This window comes from Branchiostoma lanceolatum, chromosome 5 (assembly GCF_035083965.1).
Source record: "Branchiostoma lanceolatum isolate klBraLanc5 chromosome 5, klBraLanc5.hap2, whole genome shotgun sequence".
In the NCBI taxonomy this organism is placed as follows: Eukaryota; Metazoa; Chordata; class Leptocardii; order Amphioxiformes; family Branchiostomatidae; genus Branchiostoma; species Branchiostoma lanceolatum.
In genome coordinates, this window is record NC_089726.1 from 23142281 (window position 1) to 23168218 (window position 25938).

Below are 25938 nucleotides of genomic sequence, written 5' to 3' on the forward strand. Positions count from 1 at the left end.
AGAAAGAAACATCAGGCCACATTTGAGAAAATTTGTAACACGACTTTGAAGACAACATGATAATCCAGGAAGCATGTGTCACTTCACGCGGGCTTTGTGCAACGTAACATTTGAATTGCATCTCGCGGTAGTGTGAATTACTTCTCGCGGCTACATCAATTGCCTTTGCTGGAAGCGACAAAGCGCAGTCCTTCCACACAGCGATCACGGGCTCACAGCGGTAACAGGATCCCAAGCAGATACGGGGGCTCAAGCAGATACGCTCCCCCCAAAAAAATCGCTAAAAATCGCTAGTGAGAAGGATTGCAACGGAGGCAACTCTATTGCGATGTCGGACAATTCGGCCCATTACCAACTCGGCCTAGTCAACTCGGCCCCAAAACCTCAAAGTCAACAGTTCGAAGTTGTCTGACAAGGAGACATTGTTACTACATGTATGTTACTACCCGGGACACGGCGGGCCGACATGACCAGGCCCGGCAGTACATGAAGAAGTTGTCGCTAAACACCTGTCGAGCAAAGAAGAAATTGAAAAGTTAAAAATTACAGTCATGAGGTTGTTGTTTAGAAGATTTTTGTTTTATTTTGTGGAAATTTGGCGATGGGCCAACTTGACCATGGTGATGGGCTGAGTTGACCACCGCGATGGGCCGACTTGACCAGATTTGCGATTGGCCGACTTGACCAGATTTGCGATGGGCCGAGTTGGAATCTATTAACCTCTCCTGTCAAAGTTGACCAGAATACGACTATAAACATCTGATTACTGACCGCGGCGTATATTGGGCGAAAAATAGTCATGATCAGTCAATGGGATTCAATGGATTGTGCCGTGTGGTAGTGTTTTGGTGGGTGCCAAAGTCGTGAAATCGGCAATCAAGATTAACGACTTATGCCAGACTTAATTACGCTCCAAACCAAGGAGGTACGAATATAGAGATTATTGTTTAATGTCTATTATCACATAACCAGATGGTGTCAACCAATCAGAAGCCTCCATTGCCCATGTGTTAATCGCCATAACACACCCGTGATCATCATTCCTCCCATTACATGTATGTATCTAGGATAACACACCCGTGATCATCATTCCTCCCATTATGTAGAGGGGGAGCTTATTTTTTGTTAACAATCGTATAATGTTTATTTGTTCCCAAAAATGTTCACTATCTTAATAGAATTTAAATCAAATCTTTTGTAAGCATATGACAAAATAGAATGAACCATTTCAATACAAGTCAAATCTAAACAGGCGGAACTGTAAGTGGAGCCGCCCACAGCATTGTCAGAAGGACACCCAGCAGGGAGGAATGATGATAATAGATAATAGATTTGAAAAAGATTTGACATGCCAATATTGCAATGTTATTAAATATTATCTGTGGAAATGTTGGTTTTCAAAATGAAATCTATCATCTTCTGTTCAAATAGGACAAACGTAAATTCTGAAATGCATTCTTGATAGGACAAGAGTATATGCGTCATACAGGAATTGTCTACTCTAGTCTAAGATTTGTTGTATGGGTTTGGATAGGCTATATGATAATAACGTTAATGACCCGCCTCTTCCTTGGTGTATATGGTGTCATAATGCCTGGCCATGTGCTATAACCACCTCATATGACACCATATACACCTCGGGGCGGGTCATTAACCCTTAATTATATCGCTAGACGTGGTCTCTAGGTGCTGGGATTAAACCTCCTTGTCCAAACCTGCCTGAGAATCTCCAGCACAACGGCCAAGGAGAGAGCCTACATGGCCATGGCTCTTGTAAGACCTGTCCTTGAGTATGGCTGTTGTGTTTGGGACCCCCACACCAGGGAACAGGTGAGGAGTGTTGAGATGGTTCAGCAAAAGGCAGCCCGCTACGTGTGTAATGATTATACTTATAGACGTACCAGTTCAGTCACTGCTATGCTGCGAAACTTGGGCTGGCAAACACAAGAACTGCGCAGAAAGATTGCCCGCCAAGTCACCCTATATAAGATCATCCATGGTACTGTTTATGTTCCACACATGACCATGATTGTCCCGGTGGCTCGATGCTCCCGCCGCACCAATCACTCCCAAACATTGCAGGCCATCGCGTGCAGAAACAACTACTATAGGCTCTCATTCTTCCCTCGGACCATCAAAGAGTGGAACGAACTTGAGCCTGGTGTGGCGGAGGCGGGGTCCCTCTCCCAGTTCAAAACCGAACTGGGGAAGACCCTGATGCATTGAGCCACCCCAAGACGTCCTTGTATATATGTAAATATATACTAACTCACTAAATTCACTTGTCCTGTCCTCTGCACACACAAATTCAGTTGTTTATGTTCCTTAGCGCCTTTCCTTTATTTCCCCTTTGTTTTATTTGTACTGGGCATTTGTGTTGTATCTAACCCATGTGCAACTGCTGATAATCTCAGATATGAGGCTAAGCAGTAAAGAAGAATAAGAAGAAACCTAACGCATTCCCGCCTGCCCGAGCAGTGACAAAATAGACGTAAAACACTTCCAGCAGCACGCAAGCACAAGCCCAATCTCCCTGACAGCCCAGCTTGCTAAACATTGTGAACGCTTCGCCGCAGACTGGATAATGAACGACATAACCAACAACCTCGACCCCAGACAATTTGGATGCAGAAGGAACAGATCGACCACTCACGCCCTCGTCAGTCTACTCGACTTCCTATACAGCTCATCATCAGTCCCCAACTCCATCTGTACATTGATAATAACTGATCTATCTAAAGCATTCGATCGGGTTAATCACACCACCGCAGTCAAATGTCTGATTGACTTAGGAGTACGTCCATCCCTTCTTCCCTGGATCTGTAACTTCATGTCCAACAGACGGCAAAGAGTGCGCTATCAGGGTAACGTGTCTGACTGGCAACATCTCTCTTGTGGAGTGGCACAGGGAACTATCCTGGGACCTATCATCTTCCTTTCTCTGATTGATAGCGCGTTACGTGACGTTACAAACAGGTGGAAGTACAGTCAAACCTGTATTAGCGGTCACCTTTGCATAGCGGCCACCTGCCCATAGTGGTCACTTTTTGTCGGTCCCTTGGATTTTTCCCATTGACATAAGCATTAAGAATTAGGCTATAGCGGTCACCTGTCCAACGCGGTCGCGGCCACTCGATTTTCGGTCCCGCGGGTCTGGAAACACTGCCGATAACGGTCACGGCGCATGGTCGCCGCAAGATTCGGGAGCCTTCTTTCAAATCCCCGCAGAAAAAAAATGTCATTATAGCTGCAATGTTACCCATGAAAATGTTGTACATGGTTTTATTTTGCTCCTGGTGATGGTTTTGAATTTCCAAAACCGCCAAGGCGCCAGAAATTTGAGACAAACAGAGCCTCTTGGTGCGCGGTCCTAGCGGGACGTTTTGTTTACTTGGGTTACTTCACTAGTAGTACCATGGGGGAGCAGTTTGTTAAAACAAAGACAGATGCCTTTTATCCTCTAAAAAAAGGTTATAAAGTCATCCATTCTTTGTATATTCTGTTCTCTTCTTCAAAGAACTTCTTTTACATTTTGTACTATTTCATGTAGAGTAAAATCATAACTCACACATTGCAGCTGCACCCACATTACAGTAGACTATCCCAATGACCCTATGACCTCTCATCTTGCAGCTGTTGTTTTTTCTCCCGGCAAGGAATCCGACCCAAACAGGCTGATTTTACCGTGAAATTCCGCAATTATTTGCTGATAAATGATGTCGCCGCGCAATTGAAAATGACACGGTTGTCTTTGGCAACATTTTGGTCGCATGTGCTCCGGATTGGGGGCGGATCGATGGATCGACTAGGACTAAATTTGCTTGTGGAAAAATCCGGACCTACCGAAAGCAGTCATCTTGAGCCGATGGTCGTCTTGTGGAAGTGGTCGGTAGACCAAGTTTGACTGTACATGTTTGTGAATAAATGTTTCTCAGTGGGTACAGAAAACATGTGCCACTTATTACTCGTGGTCAATCAACCGTTTCTATAGAGCGGCCACCTGTCCATAGCGGTCGATTTTGGCCAGTCCCTTGAGTGACCGCTATATATATAGGCAGGTTTGACTGTACGTAGATGATATGAATCTCACCGAGGTGAGATCTATCCACCAACAATGCACATTGCAGATCTCTCTTAACAGCCTCGACTCCTGGGTCAAAGAACACAAAATGTTGATGAACTGTCGTAAGTGCAAAGCACTACATGTCTGCTTCACTAGAACCCCACCTACCCCTGAACCTCTCCTAATCGATGGACAGACCCTAGAAACAGTAATACACGTTAAAGTACTCGGACTAACTATCCAGAATGACCTAAAATGGGACATTCAAGTAGACTGTATGTTATCTACCGGGAACAAGAAACTTTTTCTGCTGCGTCGACTTAAGAGGTTTGGAGTCTCAACGGAAGATCTCGCAACGGTCTACACCACGTACATCCGACCCTCTGCGGAATACGCAGCACCTGTGTGGCACTCCTCCCTAACTGGCACCCAGTCCACAAGACTCCAACGACTGCAGAGAAGAGCGTGCAGGATCATTCTTGGCACAAACTTTGTGCCACAAAGTACACAAACTACACCTCGGCACTGACCACTCTGAACCTCTCGCCCTTGTCTGAACGACGAGTGAGCCTTTGCCTATCTTTTGCAAAAAAACTGTTAATCTCAGACAGAGTTCAGAGACTGGCTCCCCCCGCTAAGAAGTCAGATATCCGGCCGACGGACGCGGAATTCAGACAAGCTAGACACACCTACCTGCCGAATGAAACATTACAAAAACTCTGCCATCCCCTACTCTCACCTCTCAAATAGAAGTACCCCCTGGAATAGAAGTACCCCCCGGACAAATTTTCAAAATGTAATATAAGTACCCCCTGGAATAAAAGTACCCCCCGGAAAATTTCAAAAATCGACAGTCGAGGCTAGGTAAACTGTGTCCATACATGTACAACTGTCACTGTCAGAGGGAAATAAGATAATAAGCAGGTAGGTAACTTATATTTAGTCAATTATGCCATACCTATTAAGTATATAGATATTGAACAGAACAACTGTCCATAGCTTGTTCAAATCATGATGATCTTCCTCGCCTCTTCGTAAAATATAATAGTAATATTGAAAAATTGGGCATAGGTTCCCCGCTATGACCCCTAACCGGGGGCCACGGTGCTTTCAAATTCAACAAGTGAAAATGTACATGATACATGCTTTTTCTACTTGGAACTTGAAGCAAGTGATCAAAGAAAATTGTTATATCATTTTATTATGACTGACAATCAGTGACATGTATAACAAAAATCATCAGAGTACTTAAGTTAAATGTACCTGATCATATTTTCTAAAGACATCAACCACAAAAAAACACAAATATGAACACAGTCCTTCCACAAAAGAAATATGTCTATAAACTTTTGCTCCATAGCGTCGAAAACAAAGTGAGACGCTCGGATTTCGAGTTCCCGCGGTAAATCCCACAATATTGAACAGAGATCGACTATAAAAGTAGCTCAACGTCACAGACCGCACATACTAAGAAGTTACCCATTACGTGTTGACACTAGAAACCCGCGATGAACCGCCAAAATTGGGAAAATCTTACGATTATTTAAAAAAATGAACCCTCTGAAAATAAATATGGCGCTGTGTGTCTATCGTTGCCCAAAAAATATAATATTTCCTTGCGTTTACGGTATCATTTTAAAGATCGGTATCCGCACTACGCAATATGCTGCTAGTTTTACTGTCGCCATGCCTGAGAGTGGCGGCCATGTTTCGCCATTTCGCGCTGTTGTTTACCGAATCATATCGGACATATTTCTGCCGTTTTACAGATTTTGTGGCCTCAAAACACATATCACAAGGGAAGTTAAGTTATGATTGTTGTTTTAACGTGTTACATGTCTTCTGTGAACAAATAATTCTTCCGCCGCGCTGCCGATACTACGGATATAGTGGTCAGGAAATTATTATTCCCCGTGCAGGCGTGCACTCTACTCCACACGTTTTTGATCAGCGTGCTTTGGTTTACGATGTAAACAGGGACTATCAAAGTTATTTATATGAAAATTGTATTTTAAAATGTCAATGTCGCGTCTTATTTTCCGGTTTACTTTGTAGCGTCATAGCGATATCGACCGATATGTTACGAGTGCCGCCAGGATACTTTTCACAAGGCCGTCAAAGCGGCGAGAAAATCAACGCCGGTAGGCCGAAAAATAGCGAATTACGAGCAAAAATACCGGGGAAATATGGGCAGAAAAACCTTAACTTACGATTTTAGAGGGATTCCTGGTTTGCAAAGCTTCAATTTTTCAAAAAATAATAAACGTACCGTCTAGAATAAGAACGTACCGGGTGGAACTATAGGCGAAAAAAAATAAACGTACCGGTACGTTTATTTGAGAGGTGAGAGTACATGACTGAACTTTTAAACAAACATGATTGATCACTTTCCCCAGCAACGACTCTTACTAATATCTGAAGGGACACTTATAGACATCTGTACGTTTAGACGACTATACATATATTGAGAGAGATATATGTTCTGTAAGTAGAGAAGTTAACTCTAGCCCTGTGTTCAATCACAATTTTTTTAAGGTTGAGAAGTCTTTGATACTCGCTTATAACCAGTATCCCATGTTTTTAGAAATGTAAGTACCATTTTAATTCGGACTCTACAATTTAGAGTCCGCGACCGTGGTATCTCTAATAAAGATTTCAAAGATTTCAAAGCCACCAAGAGTTAAACACCTAGAGACACATTTAGCCTCGTAACTGAACCAAGCGTAACACAGCACAAAGAGACCACGTCTAGCGATATAATAGACGTTAAACAAGGACAACAACAACAAGCAACAACAACAATCAGCAGTGAAAGAAAATGGTTATGAACAGGAACAAACCTACCACAATGAAGTCACGCAAAACATACTTCTGCAAAATTATTTTTGCTGCCCCGATATTCGATCTGAAAAAAAAAAAATCATGGGGGTGGGGGGTGCGATAAGTTCTTCTTCTTTCGGTTGTCTGTTAGTGTATAGGCAATAATTTGCCTATACTGCATGTCTGAAACTGCACAGAAAAGCATATATATATGATCTTTCACGTGCAAAAATGCTAGAAAACACATAAAAAATGTAACTTTCTTGCCTGGGATGTTTTCGCACATGTTCGACGTCGACGCCATGTGTGTGTGACTTTTGACCTACAAACATGTGTTGAAAGTTGAAAGGGTCAAAGAAAGCACCTAACTACAAAAATACGTTTTACTAGATGGTTGGGTGAACAAGAATTTGGATTCACAAATTCACTTCGATGGAAGAATCCACCAGAATTAAAAATAGATGATTATTATTAATTCTATCTTACAAAAAGGTTAATTCTAACGAAAAAAACAACAGTTTTGGTGCGCTTTGATGCCATGAAATTTGGCGCTCATTTCAAGACTGACGGTAGAGCTCAAGCTCATTTCAGAAAAGCCATGGCGGGAGCGCTGTCAGAAGGGTCTGCTGCCGAGGAGATCAAACTTGAACTCGGCCTCGTCCAACAGACCATCAAGGAGTAAGTACAAATATACAGATGTAACTGGCTCCTTACTGGGCGCCCAGGACGGAACCCGTGGAGAAAATGTAGCCGATACTCGGCCCCCAGTACAGAAGGAAGTTCCGTACAATAATTCCAGTACGGAACGGCTTTATTCTAGTATCGAAGCTTGATATAGTTCAAAGGTCATTGGGTAACGCTAACGTATAATAAGCTTGTTCAGAGTTGTTACTACGCATGTGCAGTGTCAAAGGTGACACGCCGAAATGAGCAGTTAGACAAAATTATGTTAGATGTTGCATTCAAAATACCACTGTACAACCCCGATAGGTCGCATCAGAATGCAAGTTGTGTCTCTGTGCTCCCAAGGAGGTTTCCTCCCTGGTGCTCCGAAAGAGTTGCAACACCTCGACGAAGTATCTTTTTTAAATGGGACGCAGTATGAAGTAGGATATATCGCGGCGAAGTTGACCAATTTTCAGGTTTTCAGCGTAACAACTCATTGTTTTCAAGCCGTATTGGGCACCGCATGGGGTTTTTCGAGAAACCGAGTTACAGGAGAAGGCTCATTTCCGTGCCAAGTAGACGCGCCGCCGCTGCAAGTCTCGGCTGTTTGCCATTTTTGCTCATTATGGGTCAGTTCGTGGGCAATGTTGCCTTTTAGATATTGGAATTTCACATTTTTTCTGTCGCAGGATTTGAAACTTTGAGAGCGGTGTGCTGCGATCGGTCTTGTTTTAAGCGTATTTTACGGGCTGTTCGCGCATTTTTTAGCATCCCTCTGACCACAGATCGCACCACCTAAGTTTTAAATCTAATCACGGGCTAAGTACAGGCATATACTATAGGTACAGAATACATGGTATGATATGATATGATATGGCTGAAAGTAATGGGCGTGTAGATGCTCAAAAGCAGTGTGGGTATCCCTCATGGGCTATAAACAAATCCCCCGCACCTGTTTTGGGTAGGGGGAAAACCCTGTATAGGTACCCGTACCCGTATAAGTACCCGTATAGGTATACGAGTATACCCCATTTAGGGCCCCAACAAGCCAGGAAACACTCTATGACGGCTGCCATATGGGGCATCCAGAACGGCTGTTTTTTACGGTCTCCACATTGATATAAGACACAAACAGTTGACTATACTCGGTCAGAAAATAGCTTAACAATCATATTCTACGATCGTTTGATTTGTATGAAGGACGGAGTTTTGGAAAATATGGAATTTGCGAAGTTCGTACGGCCAGCGCCTGTCAGAACGTGCGAGCACCGATCTCGGAGACCTTTCAACTAATTACCCGTTCTGAAAAGAAATAGAAAAAACTCAAACTATGAACCTCTCCGCTTTTCATTATCTTCAGATGCAATACTCATGATCTGTTTGGCTGGAGCTGCCAGTAAACCTACATAAAACCTACAGGAAACGCCATTCTAGATGCACTAAAGCTCTGCCATGACACATGTGCTAACTAGCCGCTTAGACGGAGAGTAGCCATTTATTGCGACACAAACATTACGGCCATTCGCCGTAATTTGTCTGAACTACTAGTATGCCGTAATCTAGAAACATGCTGCTGAGAGTATAGATATTTGCCTTCAAGCTTGTGTCCGAAAATCTCTAGATCTGCGGTAACGGCCTTACGCTAAAGACAGAGACCGAGCACGGCATATTCAGACAAATCATGCCGAATGGCCGTAATGTTTGTGTTGCAACAAGTGGCCACTTTCTGTCTAAGCGGCTAGTTCGCACATGTGTCATGGCGGGCCTTCGGTGCATCGAGAACGGCGTTTCCTGTGCGTTTTACGTAGGTTTACTGGCAGCTCCAGCCAAACAGATCATAATATAAGTATTGCATCTGAAGATGATAAAAAGCGGAAAGGTTGATAGTTTGGGTGTTTTTTCTATTTCTTTTCAGAACGGGTTTAGTTGAAAGGCCTCCGAGATCGGTGCTCGCACGTTCTGACAGTCGCTGGTCGTAGGAACTTCGCAAATTCCGTATTTTCCAAAACTCTGTTCTTAATAGAAATCAAAAGATCGTAAACTATGATTGTTCAGCTATTTTCTGGCCGAGTATAGTCAACTGTTTGTGTCTTATATCAATGTGGAGACCGTAAAAAACAGCCGTTCTGGGTGCCCCATATGGCGGGCGTCAAAGCGTGTTTCTTGGCTTGTTGGGGCCCCAAATGGGGTATACTGGTTAGTGGTATACTTATACGCTATACGGGTATCTATATGGGTACGGGTACCTATACAGGGTTTTCCCCTTACCCACCTAGACCCACTGGTGACCACAACCCGAACCGTACAACACGTCAGAACAACAGAGGATTGTTAGTCCTCCCTTACGTGAAGGGTGTTTCCGAGGACCTCCGCGGCCGTAGGATTTTCACGGCCCACAATATCCGAACCTGTTTCAGACCAGTACGAACCCTACGCGTATACGACAGTTACTAGTGGCACCGGATTACTTTGTGAGGGGGATAAAGGAGGCTATCTACTTTAGAGCCCACCAGCCGACACTCAACAGAGACGGGGGCCGATATCGCTTGCCAGGCAATTACGATTCATTACTCGAGTCCCTAAACGGTCATGCGCTCAGAGTAATTGAATCACTCCTGAAGAAGGTCGACGTAGTACGACTGAACATTTGAGGTGAGCTACTTTTGCTTGTGTTGATGTAAAGATCAAACTTCGTCATGGATTTCAACAACACAGCAGTACAGATGAGCTTTCAGGCTAATATATCATGTCAGGGCTCGAAATTCATCTTTGGGAATAGGTGCACTGGTGCACCCAAGTCAAAAAATTGGGTGCACAGAAAGAATTTTGGGTGCACCAGATAAGATAAAGTTGAATGTTCTTCAGAACATAATTACAAAGTTTAACGCTGCTGCCTCTCTTAAGAACTTCAATCTGTAATTCTATAGCTAACTTTAAAATTTCAAACAAATAATACATTAAATAAAGTACAGCAAAAAGTTATCATGCCGTTTTTTATCCTTACATTTCAAGAATATTCTGTATACTAGTGTACAATAGTACCTTAACCCTATAGGCTACAAAAATATATAGGTGCACCAGTGCACCCACAGTCAAAAATTAGGTGCACAGCTCCAATTTTGGGTGCACTGGGTGCACACAGGGGTGCACATGCACCCACTATTTCGAGCCCTGCATGTTGTTTATCAATTGACTGTAAGTTTTCTTAGGTAAAATATTATGTCATCGATATGAATTCTTACAGTAGGAAGGGGGTGAGCCGTCATAAAGCTGATTTAAGTATGATTCATTTGATAAATGACTAGCTATATATAGGATAGGAACCTTACAGGAGAGATTGGTGTGTTTTACTTAGCCAAGGTCCAGGTAAGGCTCCTTACAGGTGACATAGATTTCTTTCTTTGACTAGGGACCAACTAAGACTTCTTACAGGTGAGATAAAGTGTGTCGTCTTTGACTAAGGACCGGGTGAGGTCACGTGAGGTAAGGGGAGGTCAGGTGAGGTACCTTACAGGTTAGATAGGTGTGTTTTCTTTAACTAGGGACCTGGTGAGGACAGGTGAGGTACCTAACAGCTGAGATAGGTGTGTTTTCCTTTACTAGGGACCAAGTTAGGACAGGTGAGGTACCTTACAGCTTAAATAGTTGTGTTTTCTTCGACTTGGGACCAAGTTTGGCCAGGTAAGGCTACGTACAGTTCAGATAGGAGTATTTTCTTTGAATAAGTACCTGGTGAGGCCAGGTGAGGCTACTTACAGGTTGGATAGAGGTGTTTTCTTTGATAAGGGACCAGGTGAGGCCAGGTGAGATTATTACAGGTTAGATAGGGGTGTTTTCTTCGACTAGGGACCAGGTGTGGTCAGGTGAGGTACCTTACAGGTTAGATAGGGGCGTTTCTTCGACTAGGGACCAGGTGAGGTCAGGTGAGGTACCTTACAGGTTAGATAGGGGCGTTTTCTTCGACTAAGGACCAGGTGAGGCCAGGTGAGGTACCTTACAGGTTAGATAGGGGTGTTTTCTTTGATGAGGGACTAGGTGAGGACAGGTGGGACTATTACACGTTAGATTCGGGTGTTTTCTTTGATAAGGGACCAGGTGAGGTCAGGTGAGGCTATTACAGGTTAGATAGGGGTGTTTTCTTCGACTAGGGACCTGGCAAGGCCAGGTGAGGCTACTTACAGGTTAGATAGGGTTGTTTTCTTTGATAAGAGACCAGATGAGACTATTACAGGTTAGATAGGGGTGTTTTCTTCGACTAAGGACCAGGTGAGGCCAGGTGAGGTACCTTACAGGTTAGATAGGGGTGTTTTCTTTGATGAGAGACCAGGTGAGGTCAGGTGAGACTGCTAACAGGTTAGATAGGCGTAATTTCTTCGATTAGGGACCAGCTGAGGTCAGGTGAGACTGCTAACAGGTTAGATAGGCAGCGTTCGAAATACCCGTCTGCAATCTGCAAATTGCATAAAGATTTTCAAGATTGCAGAAGAAAAATTAAACAATCTGCAATTTTGCAGAAGAAAAAAATGAGACTCGGGAATCAATGGCTCTCAATTCAGGAGATTATATAGACTTACTAGTAGTACTAAGCAAACTAGAGGCGCTGTAAATAAACTGAAGCCCACAGCGCCGCGCAAGATGGCGGCGTTTCGGTGCGTTCCGACTGCCTGGTGCTACTTGAGGTCAGTTTGTTCGGGGGGGGGTTTCGACACTTTCCGTGGTAACTTCGGGGACGAATCATGTGAGAAAATGTTAAATTCGTGCATTTCCGTCAGCCGTCGCTAATCTCCGCGGTCACGATCTCGGGGTCGGCAAAACCCGGATGTTTCTAGCGTATGTCGCAAGCATGCGATTTCTTCAGAGCCCGAACTCGAGGCATGGGCGCGATGATAGAAGGAACGAAACGGTGGCCACAACATTAGCCCGTGGTCCTTGAAGTCCAGATGGCAGCGATGAAGTTGAGAACTACTCAGATAGATATTGAGCACCGCCTTGTGTGGAAAAGGTGGAACATAATTTTTCTCCTGTGCCGACACAGTGGGGAGGGGGGCACCCACGTGAAAAACTAACATCGCCGGGCCGTCTCTGGAGATCTCTGGAGTCTCCCCGAATGTCCGAAGTCGTAGTCCGATGTTTGAAACCGATATCAATTTTTCAGATTTATACAAAAAAACTACACAGAGGCCAAGGTTTGCGTGAAGGCATTTTATTTTGAGTTTTACATTTTTTCTCGGTTTTTGTTATGTTTTCTGTGGGCCGTGGCCGTGTCACAGGTCGTGCGATCTTATTTATTAATCATAATACGCATCAGAACACGTATTTCTCGCAAGGATATAATTCCTTTGTCCTCCTTATCAGGCAGGCTGTTGAATTTGTTTTTAATTTTGATACACATACTGAAATGATCAAACGAATATTTGATTTGATTGATATTGAAGAAATATACTTTTGCTGTTGCAATTTTCGCTATTAATTTGAATATTTTTCACACACATGCATGTTATTCCTCTTAAAAATTTTGATAGTGATAATCAAAGATAGAGTGAGAGAATAAAGAATTACAGCAATGTTGCAAAGCTCTAGATATAATGTAAGTAAGTAGGCATTATTTAGTTGAGAATGTTGTATCATGGAGGCTTGTGTATTTGCAGAAAATATTTTCAAATTGCAGAAAAAATTTTTGACATTCTGCAATATTGCAGAACACTGAAAAAAAGTATTTCTACCACTGGATAGGCGTAATTTCTTCGATTAGGGACCAGGTGAGGTCAGGTGAGACTGCTAACAGGTTAGATAGGCGTAATTTCTTCGATTAGGGACCAGCTGAGGTCAGGTGAGGCTACTAACAGGTTAGATAGGTGTGTTTTCCTTTATTAGGGACCATGTGAGGACAGGTGAGGTACCTTACAGCTTAAATAGTTGTGTTTTCTTCGACTTGGGACCAAGTTTGGCCAGGTAAGGCTACGTACAGTTAATATATGGGTATTTTCTTTGAATAAGTACCAGGTGAGGCCAGGTGAGGCTACCTACAGGTTACATAGGTGTGGTTTCTCTGACTAGGGACCAGATGAGGTCAGGTGAGGTACCTTACAGGTTAAATATGTGTGTTTGCGTTCACTAGGGAACAAGTGTGGCCAGGTGAGGCTACTCACAGGTTAGATAAGTGTCTTTTCTTTGACTACGGACCATGTGAGGCCAGGTGAGGTTCATTACAGGCTATATAGGTGTGGTTTCTTCGACTCAGATCAGGTGAGGGCAGGTGAGGTATCTTACAGCTGAGATAGGTGTGTTTTCTTTGACTACAGACCAGGTGAGGACAGGTGAGGTACATTACAGGTTAGATAAGTGTTGTTTTTTTTTACTAGTGACCAGGTGAGGCCAAGTGAGGTATCTTCCTGATATAAGCTACCTAAAAAGACATCTATAAAACCTATAAGTAGCCTCACCTGGTCCCTAATTATAACCAAAAACAACACAACTATTGCAGCTATAAGGTACCTCACCTGGCCTCACCTGCTCCCTAGGCGAAGAAAACACACCTATCTAACCGGTTAGTAGCCTCATATGGTTCCTATTCAAGGAAAACACACCTATCTAACCTGTAAGGTATCTCACCTGTCATCTATTGGTCTCTAGTTAAAGGAAACACACCTATCTAACCTGTTACGTACCTCACCTGACCTTACCTCAGCTGTAAGTAGCCTCACCTGTCCTCATCTGGTCCCTAGTCAAAGAAAACACACCTATCTCAGCTGCAAGGTACCTCACCTGTCCTCACCTGCTCACTAGTCAAAGAAAACACACATACATGTATCTTACCTGTAAATAGCCTCACTTGGCCTCACCTGGTCCCTAGTCGAAGAAAACACACCTATCTAACCTGTTAGGTACCTCACCTGTCCTTACCTTGTTCCTTGTCAAAGAAAACACACCTATCTCAGCTGTAAGGTACCTCACCTGTCCTCACCTGCCCCCTAGTCGCGAAGAAAACACACCTATCTCAGCTGCAAGGTACCTCACCTGTCCTCACCAGGTCCCTAGTCAAAGAAAACACCCCTATCTAACCTGTACGTAGGTAGCCTCACTTGTTCCCCGGTCAAAGAAAACTCACCTATCCATCTTGTAAGGTCGTTTTGTATAAAGTATCCTTCATAAATTGTTTCGGCCACGTCCGCCACACTTTGAAATTTCCAACTGTATTTTTGAAAAGATACAGTCTTTATAGAGTAGTGTAGTGTTATGGCATGTTAAGCTGAAAGAACGCATCCCTCACAAAATAATATTTCAGCTATTTGATTGGAGAGTCACACAGTAGCTGTTTGTTCGCTGACTCTGTCGCTGGCAGGGAATATTGTTTAAAAAGTAATACTTTCCTTTTTATCATTGGAAAACTACGTTCACAGATGTATAGTGTTACCAAAACTTTCCGCTAAATCATTGCAAAAACATATGCGCCCTTCTCACGGATGTTCTATTTCACCCCGAGAACTTTACATTTGAACGGAAAGGCATGTTGAACAAAGAGTAATGTTTCCCTCAAATCATTGAATAACTATGTTAACAGGCAGATAGCATTACCAAACCGGTTAGCCATATCATTACAAATATGCACCCTTCACACGGACGTTTTTCGTTCTATTTCACCCTAAAAAACTTTGATTACCTTTGAACCTCGACTGTTTTAGCAGGTGTATGACATGAAATACGCGTGTTTCAAGCTTAAGCACTTTCATATAATTTGCGTTTTTGCCGAAGCTAGTTGCAAAGATAGGTGATACAGTATTTACATTACAGCGTTCTGAGTCTTGGTTCAGGGCTTTGTTGCTAGAAAGATGCATCCTTTACAAATTTATACCTCAGCCAGGGGTTTATCTAAATCAGGAAAGAGGGGCGCTGCACCCTCTTGTTTCAGCCCAGCACCCCCTTGTCAAATTCAGATTTTAGCTTAATATCCAGCATACAGCCTTTACTCAGCAATGGATTCTTCCATAAACACATGCAATTCGGTCCCTCACCTGTGTTTGCTCCCTCTTATTCAATTTTTCTAGAAAAAACCCTGCCTCAGCCATATGAATGTTCTGTGTCACTGACTAGAGATTCTTTTTAAAATGTTAACATCGAAGAGTTAGTTAAGTCAATTGAACAGAGCGATAGTATTACAAGTAATAGGCAAAGATCTACCCTTTACACGGCCAGCTTGAGTGATTATATTTAAAAGGGCTAAGTGGTGTGGTCTGTGGCAGGAGGGATACTAGATACTAAAAAATTGAAAGCGCGGCACAGCCTGCAACATACACAACAAGTCCGATTGCCGCACACCACTCTCTTTGTTTTGAAGATTGTATTGGATCCTTGCTACTTTTCAGGCTAAAGATGCTTGTTGCTATATCTATGTACTCAGAACCATTAACCATTATATTATTATTATAAATGAAGGCCGAATTGAAAGGTGTAGTTTAGGCTTTATATAATTATACCTCTGTTTGCAAGACATTCGCAACACATTGCACAAAAGTACATTAAATATCAAATCAAATTAGTTCCCAGGCCCTGAGTTTAGTTTGGAAACCTTCATCTCCTTGTGTATTGATTGGACTAATTTGGTGTTCCAAAAAGAAATCAAAATTATATTGATCAATAAACCTTGCAGTCCTTATCAGGACTGAATTGATCACATGTTGATATAATCGTTGTGTCAAGAAATCAGAGAGATTTGATAGAGATGTGTCCTCTGCTGACACAACGTTAACTTTCAAATCCTACTACGGGAACAAATACAAACTAGAAAGGCAACATTTTCGAGAAAATGCAGGCTATTCCCTCCCATATATAAATAAGGTGTGCAAAAATGACCTCAAATATGACACCTTTCCTATAGGAACCTACACCTCAAATATGACATCTGTAGCATGTACCATAAAGGAAATACAAGTATCTGCATAAATTATGCAAATGAGGCCATCATTGGCGTAATTAATGTCCAGGTGTATTCACCTTTCCTAATGTTACCTACGCCTCAAATATGACATCCATGGCATTTAACGTAAGGGAAATACATGTTTTTGCATAAATTATGCAAATTAGGCCAGCATTAGCATAATTTATGTTCAGGTGTATTCACCTTTCCTAAAGTTACCTACACCTCAAATATGACATCCATAGCATTTACCGTAAGGTAAAAACGTGTTTCTGCATAAATTAGGCAAATTAGGTCATCATTAGCATAATCTATGTCCAAGGTGCATTCACCTTTCTTACAGGTACCTACACCTCAAATATGACATCCGCAGCATTTACCGTAAGGGAAATATAAGATTCCGATAAATTATGCAAATGAGTTCTTCATTAGCATAGTTTATGTCCAGGTGTATTCAGCTTTTCTAAAGGTACCTACACCTGAAATATGAAAAAAGGTTGATGCGTATTTCTGTCCTAAAACAGGCAGTTGCTGCACACATTCTTGACCCGGAAACGCACATCCGGTATAGAGAAAAAACCCATGTAGTGCCCATCCTAACTGCTCATTCCGGCGTGTAACACCCCCCCAGACGTGAACAAAACCCGGCGGGGTGTTGTGTTGTTATGCAAATGTAGACAATATTGAGACGAGCACTGTTTTCAAGGTGGCAGAACACAGTATTTCGCCTATGGGATTTGACTGACTGAGGTCGGCGCCAAAAAAATAGTAGGTGCATTTCTGAAGCACGACGCACGGATATGTTTAAATTGAGGGTACATTCTACAATATAACTGAAAACAAAAGAAAAGTTGTGTTTTTTTGCCGTTCTGGTGCCCTCTTTTGAATGGGGTCATGCGAGGTCATATGGAACTGCAGCCGACTCACCCAGGCTGGCTGCTGCATAGGTCACGCGCATATATACACCGAATCGGCAAGCTTCACAATCTTTCTCATACGATCGAAAAGCCGACTTATTATACTATCATTCAGTAAAGTTCATGCCTCGCTGGCTTTCACGTTTAAGGGTATACGTGCGGTCCAAGATTTAGAGCGCATTATTTTTTTACCCCGCGTCATAGACCCCGGGGGTCGCGGACAAATACTGTGTACTGCCACCTCAAGCCGGGGCGGGGGCCTTCACCTTTAATTTGACACTCACATGCGTAGTAGCAACTCCGAACTAGCTTATGACCAATTAACGTCTGATTTATTCAAAACGTTATTTATCTTAAAACTGCGCGGACAGAGCCAAATGTTAAACCCATGGGCAGAAATATCAGCTATTCTAACAAGAAAAATGCATGGTCTGTAAGTTTTTCTCCGCCTGTTTAATGCCCTGCGAGCATGTATTTATACTGGGGTATATGATGTAAAATTGTGCTAGGCTTACACAATATCGTCCACTTCATTTTTTTCCCTTCTAGTGCTATGCTTGAACAACATAGACCAGAAAAAAATGCACAATAACTGTCGAAAGTAGTCTATAGACAAATAACAGTTAAGTCCCTATGTTTGTCCCTCCGCTTGCCTGACGCGATGAAAGAAAGCAATGTTTGTGTTGTGAATTTCTCCGACATCAGGAGCACGTGGCCTTCACGTGATAAACGCATGGCCATGATGAACACACTGTTGAAGTGCTTTAGGTTAGACTTAGAGTAAGTCAGTTACCTTTATACTTAGTAATACGTCATCTTCTTTATTTTGTTGCTGTTTTAACTTGCAGGTTTCCAGGGGTAAGGATGCCGTTTCCTTGTGATCTCTGTTACTTTTGTGTTAATCTAATATGGCGGTGCAATGAGGAAGGTGGAAATAAAGGTGAGTTGTGTGAAATATCAATGTATTTTTGTTATGGTATTTATTTGAGAAATTATTAGTAGTGTAAATCTTGAAATATTACTTGTGTTGTTGACCCATCATACCCACAAGGCTCGATTGTGTATATATTGTTGTTTTGGTTACTTTTTGTTAAGTTATTTCCTTGTTTATGTTATTGAGTCCGTTTATGTATGTTCTGTACAGGGCACGCCTGTAAAGCAGTTTGGTTAGCACTGAGAGCGTCCTACCCTGCTGTATAAAGAAAACAGAAATAGATAAATAGAATAAATTTTGCTGTGGCTTTCATAATTATATTCCCCTCCCAGGAGGGAATAAACTGTTTTTGCTTGCCTGTTCTTCTTTCTTCTTCTTCTTCAGCCCAAAACCAAGTAGATGTGGGGTGATAGCTCTACTAATGATATTGCAGAAAGTTATATGTACCTTATGTTACATGGTATGGATGTTATATTTGTTTAGGAAAGGTGAATATACACCTGACATTAATTATGATATTAAGGACCTAATTTGCATAATTTATGCAGAAACTTGTATTTCCCTTATACGATCAATCTTTATTGAGAAACCAACATTGCAGGCATGTCAAAAGACACATCTGAATTTCATTAGATTCTTACAATTTGATAAGTACGTTAGAATAGTATCAGTGGGTCAAATTAAAGCTCACACAATTCATATTCAGGGACTTTAGACGAACACAGACAAGTAAAGCGTACATGGACCTTAAACCAGGCTTTGCAAGTCCCTCAGAGCCCTCACGATAAACGAGTCTCTGTGCCTTTTAGTCTTACTGAGTGGAAGTTTGTATTGGGTTTTCCTGTTCCTCAGATTATAGTCAGGTTTCTCTCTAGCCTAAGGTGGGAGGAAGACATTGCAAGGGTGGGAGGGGTCTCAAAGTATCCTCTGAAGTTCTCTGCGTGATGCATCCCTTCTCCTGGACTCAAGGGTTGGTATTAGTGCTCATGAGGAACTCCACATATCCACCTTCCCGTAAAAGCTGCAGATGTCATATTTGAGATGTAGGTACCTTTAGAAAAGGTGAACACACCTGGCCATGAAACTTGTATTTTCCTTACCGTAAAAGCTACGGGTGTCATATTTGAGATGTCACATTTGAGTTGTAGGTACCTTTAGGAAAGGTGAATACACCTGGCCAGGGGCCCCCGACAGCTAGTGGTCAAACCACAAAGGGATATACAACCAAACCTGTATACTTGTTTTTATTATGTGGATAGCATAAGTGTTACTTGATATAATGAAATGGCAATCATGCAAATCAGAATCTGATTTGCATAATTAATGAAATTTTACAAACCCACTCCATTCAGTAAGACTTTTCAATAATGCAACATATGTAACTGAGAAATAAAGGGACACTGATAGATAAAAGTTATGCAAATGAAGATGTAATTTGCATAATTAATGAGAAAAAACTGTCATTCTTTATTGGTAGATAAGTGGACATTTATGGTTGTGGCATTTGAAAGTAATGTGACGGTGAACATGGTTGAATGTAAATCATGCAAATGAGGGCCCAATTTGCATAATATATATTTCATGGAGATTTGAGGTCTCCGAACTCTTGTTGTAATTCTTGATTTGTTAACGGTATCGCTGAGTCAGTGTTCTAGCCAGTGCCCGTCTTTCCGTCATTTGACAGAATTTTGTCGCTCATAATGGGCAAAAATTTTGCCCAATCTGTCATTTTTGATGGCCCAAAATCGGCATGTAAAGATAAAGAAAGAGCTTAGAGTTTTGCATAGATCTAAAAAAAAATCAGCAGAAGTTTTCGGTGGAGCCGATTTAGATAATTTCTGACCCCCGCCGGCGGCCAGAGAGACAACCCAGGCCAAATAAACAAGAGTGCTGTGGTTCCCAGTGGGTGGAAATAGACTAGAGAGAAAGCCCTAGTCGCGTGTGCAAAATACATGTAGGTACATGTAATTGGCAAAACTAACATGTTGGTAACAGTTCAATAAAGACACCTCTGAAGTAACTATTGTGTGCTAGGATCTAAACTTCTGAAGTTCAAAGCCCTTGAACATCGACGACTGGATTCTGTCTGTATCTGTCAATATTTCATTCTTATAATACTAGAAAGGGGTACGATAATAAAGTAGCATAATGGGCGCCTCTGCTCGCGGATTATAATATTTACACTGTGCGTTGTGGGACTCATTACACTTATAACATTCAAGTATATAGAGCTTGTGTTATAAGTTTCACTGTGCATGAATTGTTATTTCGAAGTTGCACAACTTGTACCCTTTTCAGTAATCAAAATCGTCAGACCAATTTCACTGAAGGCCCCTATCTACATTTGCCCACTCTTTCACACATGATGTCCCTTGCCAAGTTAGTCGTACGGTCCTATGACCTTTTGACCCACATTGACGCCTGCTGTATTTGTGCATGAAAGTGACAGGGCGGTGAAAGGCGGGTGGTACGTGCAAACTTGAAAGGCGGCACTAGGTAGCGGATGTAGACAGTTGAATAGCGACAAGTAAAATTTGTTGGTTGTTAGCCGATATACATGTACCTATGCACGCTGTCAGAATTTATCTATAGTTCATTTTGTAATTGATGCACATTGTTCTTGTGAACTGAGATCAAGTCAACTGGTGAACAGGGAGGATAGTAACGTTACCTTTTGTACACTCAAAGTGGTGCGAGTTACTAAGACCCTGTTGAAGTGTATATTGTTCATGGTAGTGCTCACAGTGTACTGGTTCGCCGGACCGGTTCTGGACTTGTTTCAGTCCAAGTCCAAAGAAACGAATTGCTGAGAACTGGTACCGGACTGTGTTGTTTTCCTCTGTGGTTTCTCTCATCAGAGACGGTAGGAATCTTCCAACTTTGAATGATATGAGTTTGCGTGTTACATCGACCTTGACTCCATGATGGCCCGCGCCTTCCCGGCCCCCAAAATAAAGCTCAAAGCCTTGTGTAATTTTTTCACCAAAAGTGTTGTTATCAAACTTAAAGCTTAATTTACCAGCAAAATATACCCCTCATATGCAGGAAATAGTGTTTCAGATAGTTAAGATTTCAAAATTTCCAGGGGGAGCATCCCCCTGGACCCCCCTTGGATTGTCGCGCCTTGCCGTGAACTACTCGAGCTCCCTTTCTCTCCAACTGTTAAATTACTAGCTGCAATATTAAAATGGATTTACAGTAGTTGTATGCGTATGCAGGGCTCGAAGTTAACTATGTCCCTATGTCCCGGGGCCACCAAAATTTGACCTGGGACAACTCAATAATCAATTCGGGACATATTTGGGACAATCAGGGCTCCTGAGTGCCACTGTGCTCCTCCCTTGTGAAACTGTATACTGGTCCCACCCACTGTTTTTGGTGTGGTACTAGTCTTCTCAAAATCAATCATCATTTATCACTCAGCATAGTGAAAGGAAAGCCTGTCCCAGCTAGGCTGTGGTACATGTCTGCTCCCCTGACAGGGGGTCAGCAGAGGGATGGTCACACCTCATTTACTTGATTAAGGTTTGCCCTGCAAGATTACATGTAGAAATCAAACATTTTCGGATTTATTCTACCTCCCCAAGAGCCACCGCATCAATGAAGTCTTTAATTAAACTCTGCAGAATTATGCTTTTTCTTTTATAACCTATTAAAATACATTATTTCAGGTTGTTAACAATATTTCTGGTTGTTAACTTTGTTGAAACTTGTGTTTACGACTGAGTGTATATACCTTTGTATGTATTATATTTTTCAAATTTCATGCAATTTTCTATTTTACAATACACAATTTTGTATAGAACTAAAAAAAGATATTCTAACACAGATTGGCTTGGGCTCAGGTCCTGACTTGAGTATAGGTCCAAACCTGAACATGAACCTCTGGAACTGAATGCAGACCCGACACTAAGTTCATATCTTTGGCCCTGGTTGGGACACTTCAGGACACTTTCGGGACAGTTGAAATCCACTTTTGGGACAATGTTGGGACCATAGGGGAAAAACTTAATTTCGAGGCCTGGTATGGGAGTGGAATGCTTGTGTTAGGTTTTCAAACTTAATGTTTCAATGTACACTAAGTACTCCACAGCTGGTACGTACTGGTACAATGTTAGTAATACCCTCCCCCATCCCTACAGTCAGCAACTCCACTGGTAGATTTTGACACAGCCCTGTTGAAGAAATCAAAAGCCACCCCAGAGCAGTGCCTGCAGTATCGTACCCAGATCACCCAGCTGCAAGATGACATCAACAGTCTGGAGGAAGAAGTGCAGGCACAAGATCAGAATGTTTTGGCCATCTCTGACATGACCCTGCAATATTTGGAGTAAGTTCTTCTTTATCTTTATTAGAAAATGCAACAATACAATACACAGTGGAACGCCAGGCAGACAAGCTGATGTTGCGGACCACTCAACATGACAACGAGTAAGTTCTTGGGTATCAGGAGGTTTTCTTACCAGGACCATTTGCCACCAATGTGGACGTTTTCCTTTCATCTGTATATTTGGGGTTAAGGTTCAGCATCCAGGAATTATGGTAAAGACAAGTAGGTCTGAAATAGAGATTTTACGTGTAGGCGGGGGAAAGGGAAATGATTAGGATTACTGATTTTTGTATACGTGACGGCAAATCGTCCACATTGACAATTAAAAGTCCCGGACTGGTGGCAAAACAGGCCTGGTGGCAAAATGTAATTGTGGTGTCTACTTGCAATTGGTAGTCTAAGAAACCAGTATAGACTGGGGCTCTGTAGAACTTTACATGTACAGTCAAAAACTATAGCGGTCATTCAACGGACTGGCGAAAACTGGCCGCTATGGACAGGTGACTGCTATGGAGAAAAGGTTGGTTAATTGACCACGAGTTACACATGTTTTCAGTACCCACTGAGATACATTTATTCACATACAGTTACACATGTAAACATTGCATAGGTAAGTCACATTTTGGATTTACAGTTCAGTTGTTGTTCTTTTACTTCTATTAATATTATGGGCTTGAAAAAAGAAGTATTGTATCTGCCAACTCCAAAATCCTTGGCCTTGCTGGCGATCGAGCTTCATGTCTGAACGGGTTTCTGTAAAAACCGGGGCCCCGCGGGGCACCCAAAATCCACGGGGCGCCCCGCGGGACACCCCGCCGGGTACAATGCCTGTAATAAAAAGCTAGTACATGCTGTACTAAGCCCGAATGTACAATTGATACAATGTATGACTAAAATGAACTTCACAGCACGCTCAACGGCACCCGATCCACTGTTGCTGCCTCTCGACCTACCAGCGGTTCACGTCCAGCAGGGTAGAAATGTTCTATAGAATTATGCGTAGCTCCGGATCCTCCCTTCCGTACCGCGAAAAACGCACAAAGAGCCAACACCGGATATGTCAACTTCGTCATGTTGTAGCGCACATGTCACGCATTGCCTCAGGGACTCGGGGTGAAGAATGAATATTTCGCCGCCTGCAGCAAAAATAAAGAGCTTGTGGCTTCCTTTTTATGTATAAGAGATTGGGGCGAAGCATAATTCAAAGGTTCTTTACGCCGTAATGGGGTCTTGTTTACGCCGGTTTGGTCATGATACACTTCGTGCATGGGGTGGTTCTGCCAGCGGGCCAATCGCAGCGCACAAACTGGGACACGCCCATCGGCCGGGCAACGAAATTTCAAAGAGTTTATAATTTTTATCAACTCCGCCCCGTGAATTTAGTAATAAATAACAAAGGAATGAGGTCAGTGCACGGCAGTTCTGACATCAATGTTCTATGGCTTCAATGATCTGAACTCCAAAGCTACTGCCCTCCTTGGTACAGGCAAGGTCATATTGGTACAGGGGACGCAAACATGAACGTCTCTCTACTCGCCTCCGCTGTTGTCACAGCGTCACAGTGAATGCCAGGATTTAGCTCCCGTTGCGCGAAGGCCGATATTTTGCGGGATGTAAATTAAAGACTGCGATTCTTCCACTCACCACTAAGCGTAATGTTAGTAAACATGGGAAAACCCAGGTTACTATGTGTTTTCTATTCATACTTCATAGGTAATATCCTTGTCTAATGTACACTGCATAATTGTGTGTATTCGTGTCACACTGAAGCAAGTCAGAAGCCAAGACACTCCGCATACTTTTTTCGTCCGCAAACCCGGGCCCCAGTTTTTACGAACCCCTGTCTGAACAGACCAGAATCGCCATGCTATATATACTCTTGATCCTTTGCTGCAAGCACACATGTCACCAACGAGTTTTAATCATAATTGAAACAAAGTCTTTCACACCAAAATACCACCTAGTTAGTTAAGAACAAAATACATGTTGCTCCGTTGCCACTTACTGTTCGTTTTCGACCATTTTTAAACATAAAATCGTGGCAACAGTTTTCCTTAGTCTGTTGTTGTTGTGGTGGTTCGCTTCCATGGCTTGTCATGATCAGCTTCTACCATTATATGCTAATAGGGTACTCAGAAGAAGGTCGCTCTTTTGAGGGCTTTTTTTTATAGAAAATTACAATAGCCCAAAGTCTACATCATGGTAATGTTATTGCTATTTATTTTGAAGCTTTTCGTAAAGTAATTATCCTCAGTGATACTCTGCAGTAAAACAAATTTAGCACACTATACCTCCGTAACAGTGGTGTCTTCAGACGATCTTTATGCTGCTCAATACCAGCGCCATTTTGAAAATCGGGTGGACTACGTTTTGGGCACATTTTTTGATGAATTCCCGAGGAAAACGGAAATTGGGCCGGCATACAAACATTTCACGAAGTTAGCGCATCAGATATATGTGAGGGTTGTATTGTGCAAAAAGTTCAGCCGTAATCTTTGTCCAGTCGAAATTCAGAGGAATGGTCAATTTTCGTAACGATGTATAAACGCAGGCCTTGTGAAAAAATATCACAGACTTTGCGTCAAATCATGGATTTTCTTACAAAGATAAAACACTCTGGTTTTCATTATTATTATCTTATCAAGTTGAGTCCACATGAATTTGGTAACTGCGTGAAAAAAGGAAGATTTGGAACCCGGTGTGCGGTACGGCTTCTACGGGCGCGCCGTGACCGTTATCGGCAGTGTTGCTGTACTGGCGGGACCGAAAATCGTGTGGCAGCGACCGCGTTGGACAGGTGGCCGCTATAGCCTAATTCTTAATGCTTATGTCAATGGGAAAAATCCAAGGGACCGACAAAAAGTGACTAATATGGGCAGGTGGCTGCTATGCAAAGGTGACCGCTAATACAGGTTTGACTGTAATTTGTAACTGAGACATTCTACCTGTTAGCATGGCAGGCCAGTGTTGTCATTGCTTTATATTCTTGGTTAGGTACTACAAAGCTGACTTGTCTATGTGCAACCATACTTTAATTCCTTAGGCCACGCCAATTTAATTTGTTCTCGGAATAGCCTGTCCTGTTTTTCCCATTTTGAAAAAAAAAAAATTTGGTCACTATTCCCATTCACAAATTTTAACTCCCAATTTTACTATTAATTTTGTTTAAAGTTGTAAATCTCAATAGCCACCAGAATATATTATTCTGCACATACCTAAAAAGTGTGGTCACATTGATCGTTAAGTTATAATTTTTCATTTATTAAAACTATTTCTCAATATCAATCCATATAT

The 25938-nt window shown here is 42.3% G+C and overlaps 2 protein-coding genes across 6 annotated transcripts in view; one reads left to right on the plus strand and one right to left on the minus strand.

The window, feature by feature from the left end:
- LOC136435758 (nucleolar protein 8-like) overlaps positions 1-7247 on the minus strand; it is a 69099-nt gene extending 61852 nt beyond the window's left edge. For 2 of the 3 annotated variants that reach the window (XM_066429456.1, XM_066429455.1), the window contains exon 1: positions 7151-7247. In XM_066429456.1, the coding sequence (XP_066285553.1) occupies positions 7151-7187 (37 nt within the window). In that variant the 5' untranslated portion in view covers positions 7188-7247. Of the gene's footprint in view, positions 1-6907; positions 7104-7150 lie in introns of those variants that run through there. The other variant, XM_066429457.1, reaches the window with a different exon arrangement.
- A 175-nt stretch (positions 7248-7422) lies between these two features.
- The window catches only part of LOC136435759 (centromere protein P-like), a 43423-nt gene continuing 24907 nt past the window's right edge, over positions 7423-25938 (plus strand). The window contains exons 1-3 of one of the 3 annotated variants that reach the window (XM_066429458.1): positions 7423-7561; positions 18229-18238; positions 22457-22644. In XM_066429458.1, coding sequence (XP_066285555.1) covers positions 7482-7561; positions 18229-18238; positions 22457-22644 — 278 coding nt within the window. In that variant the 5' untranslated portion in view covers positions 7423-7481. Of the gene's footprint in view, positions 7562-18228; positions 18321-18416; positions 18775-22456; positions 22645-25938 lie in introns of those variants that run through there. The other 2 variants (XM_066429461.1, XM_066429460.1) reach the window with 2 other exon arrangements.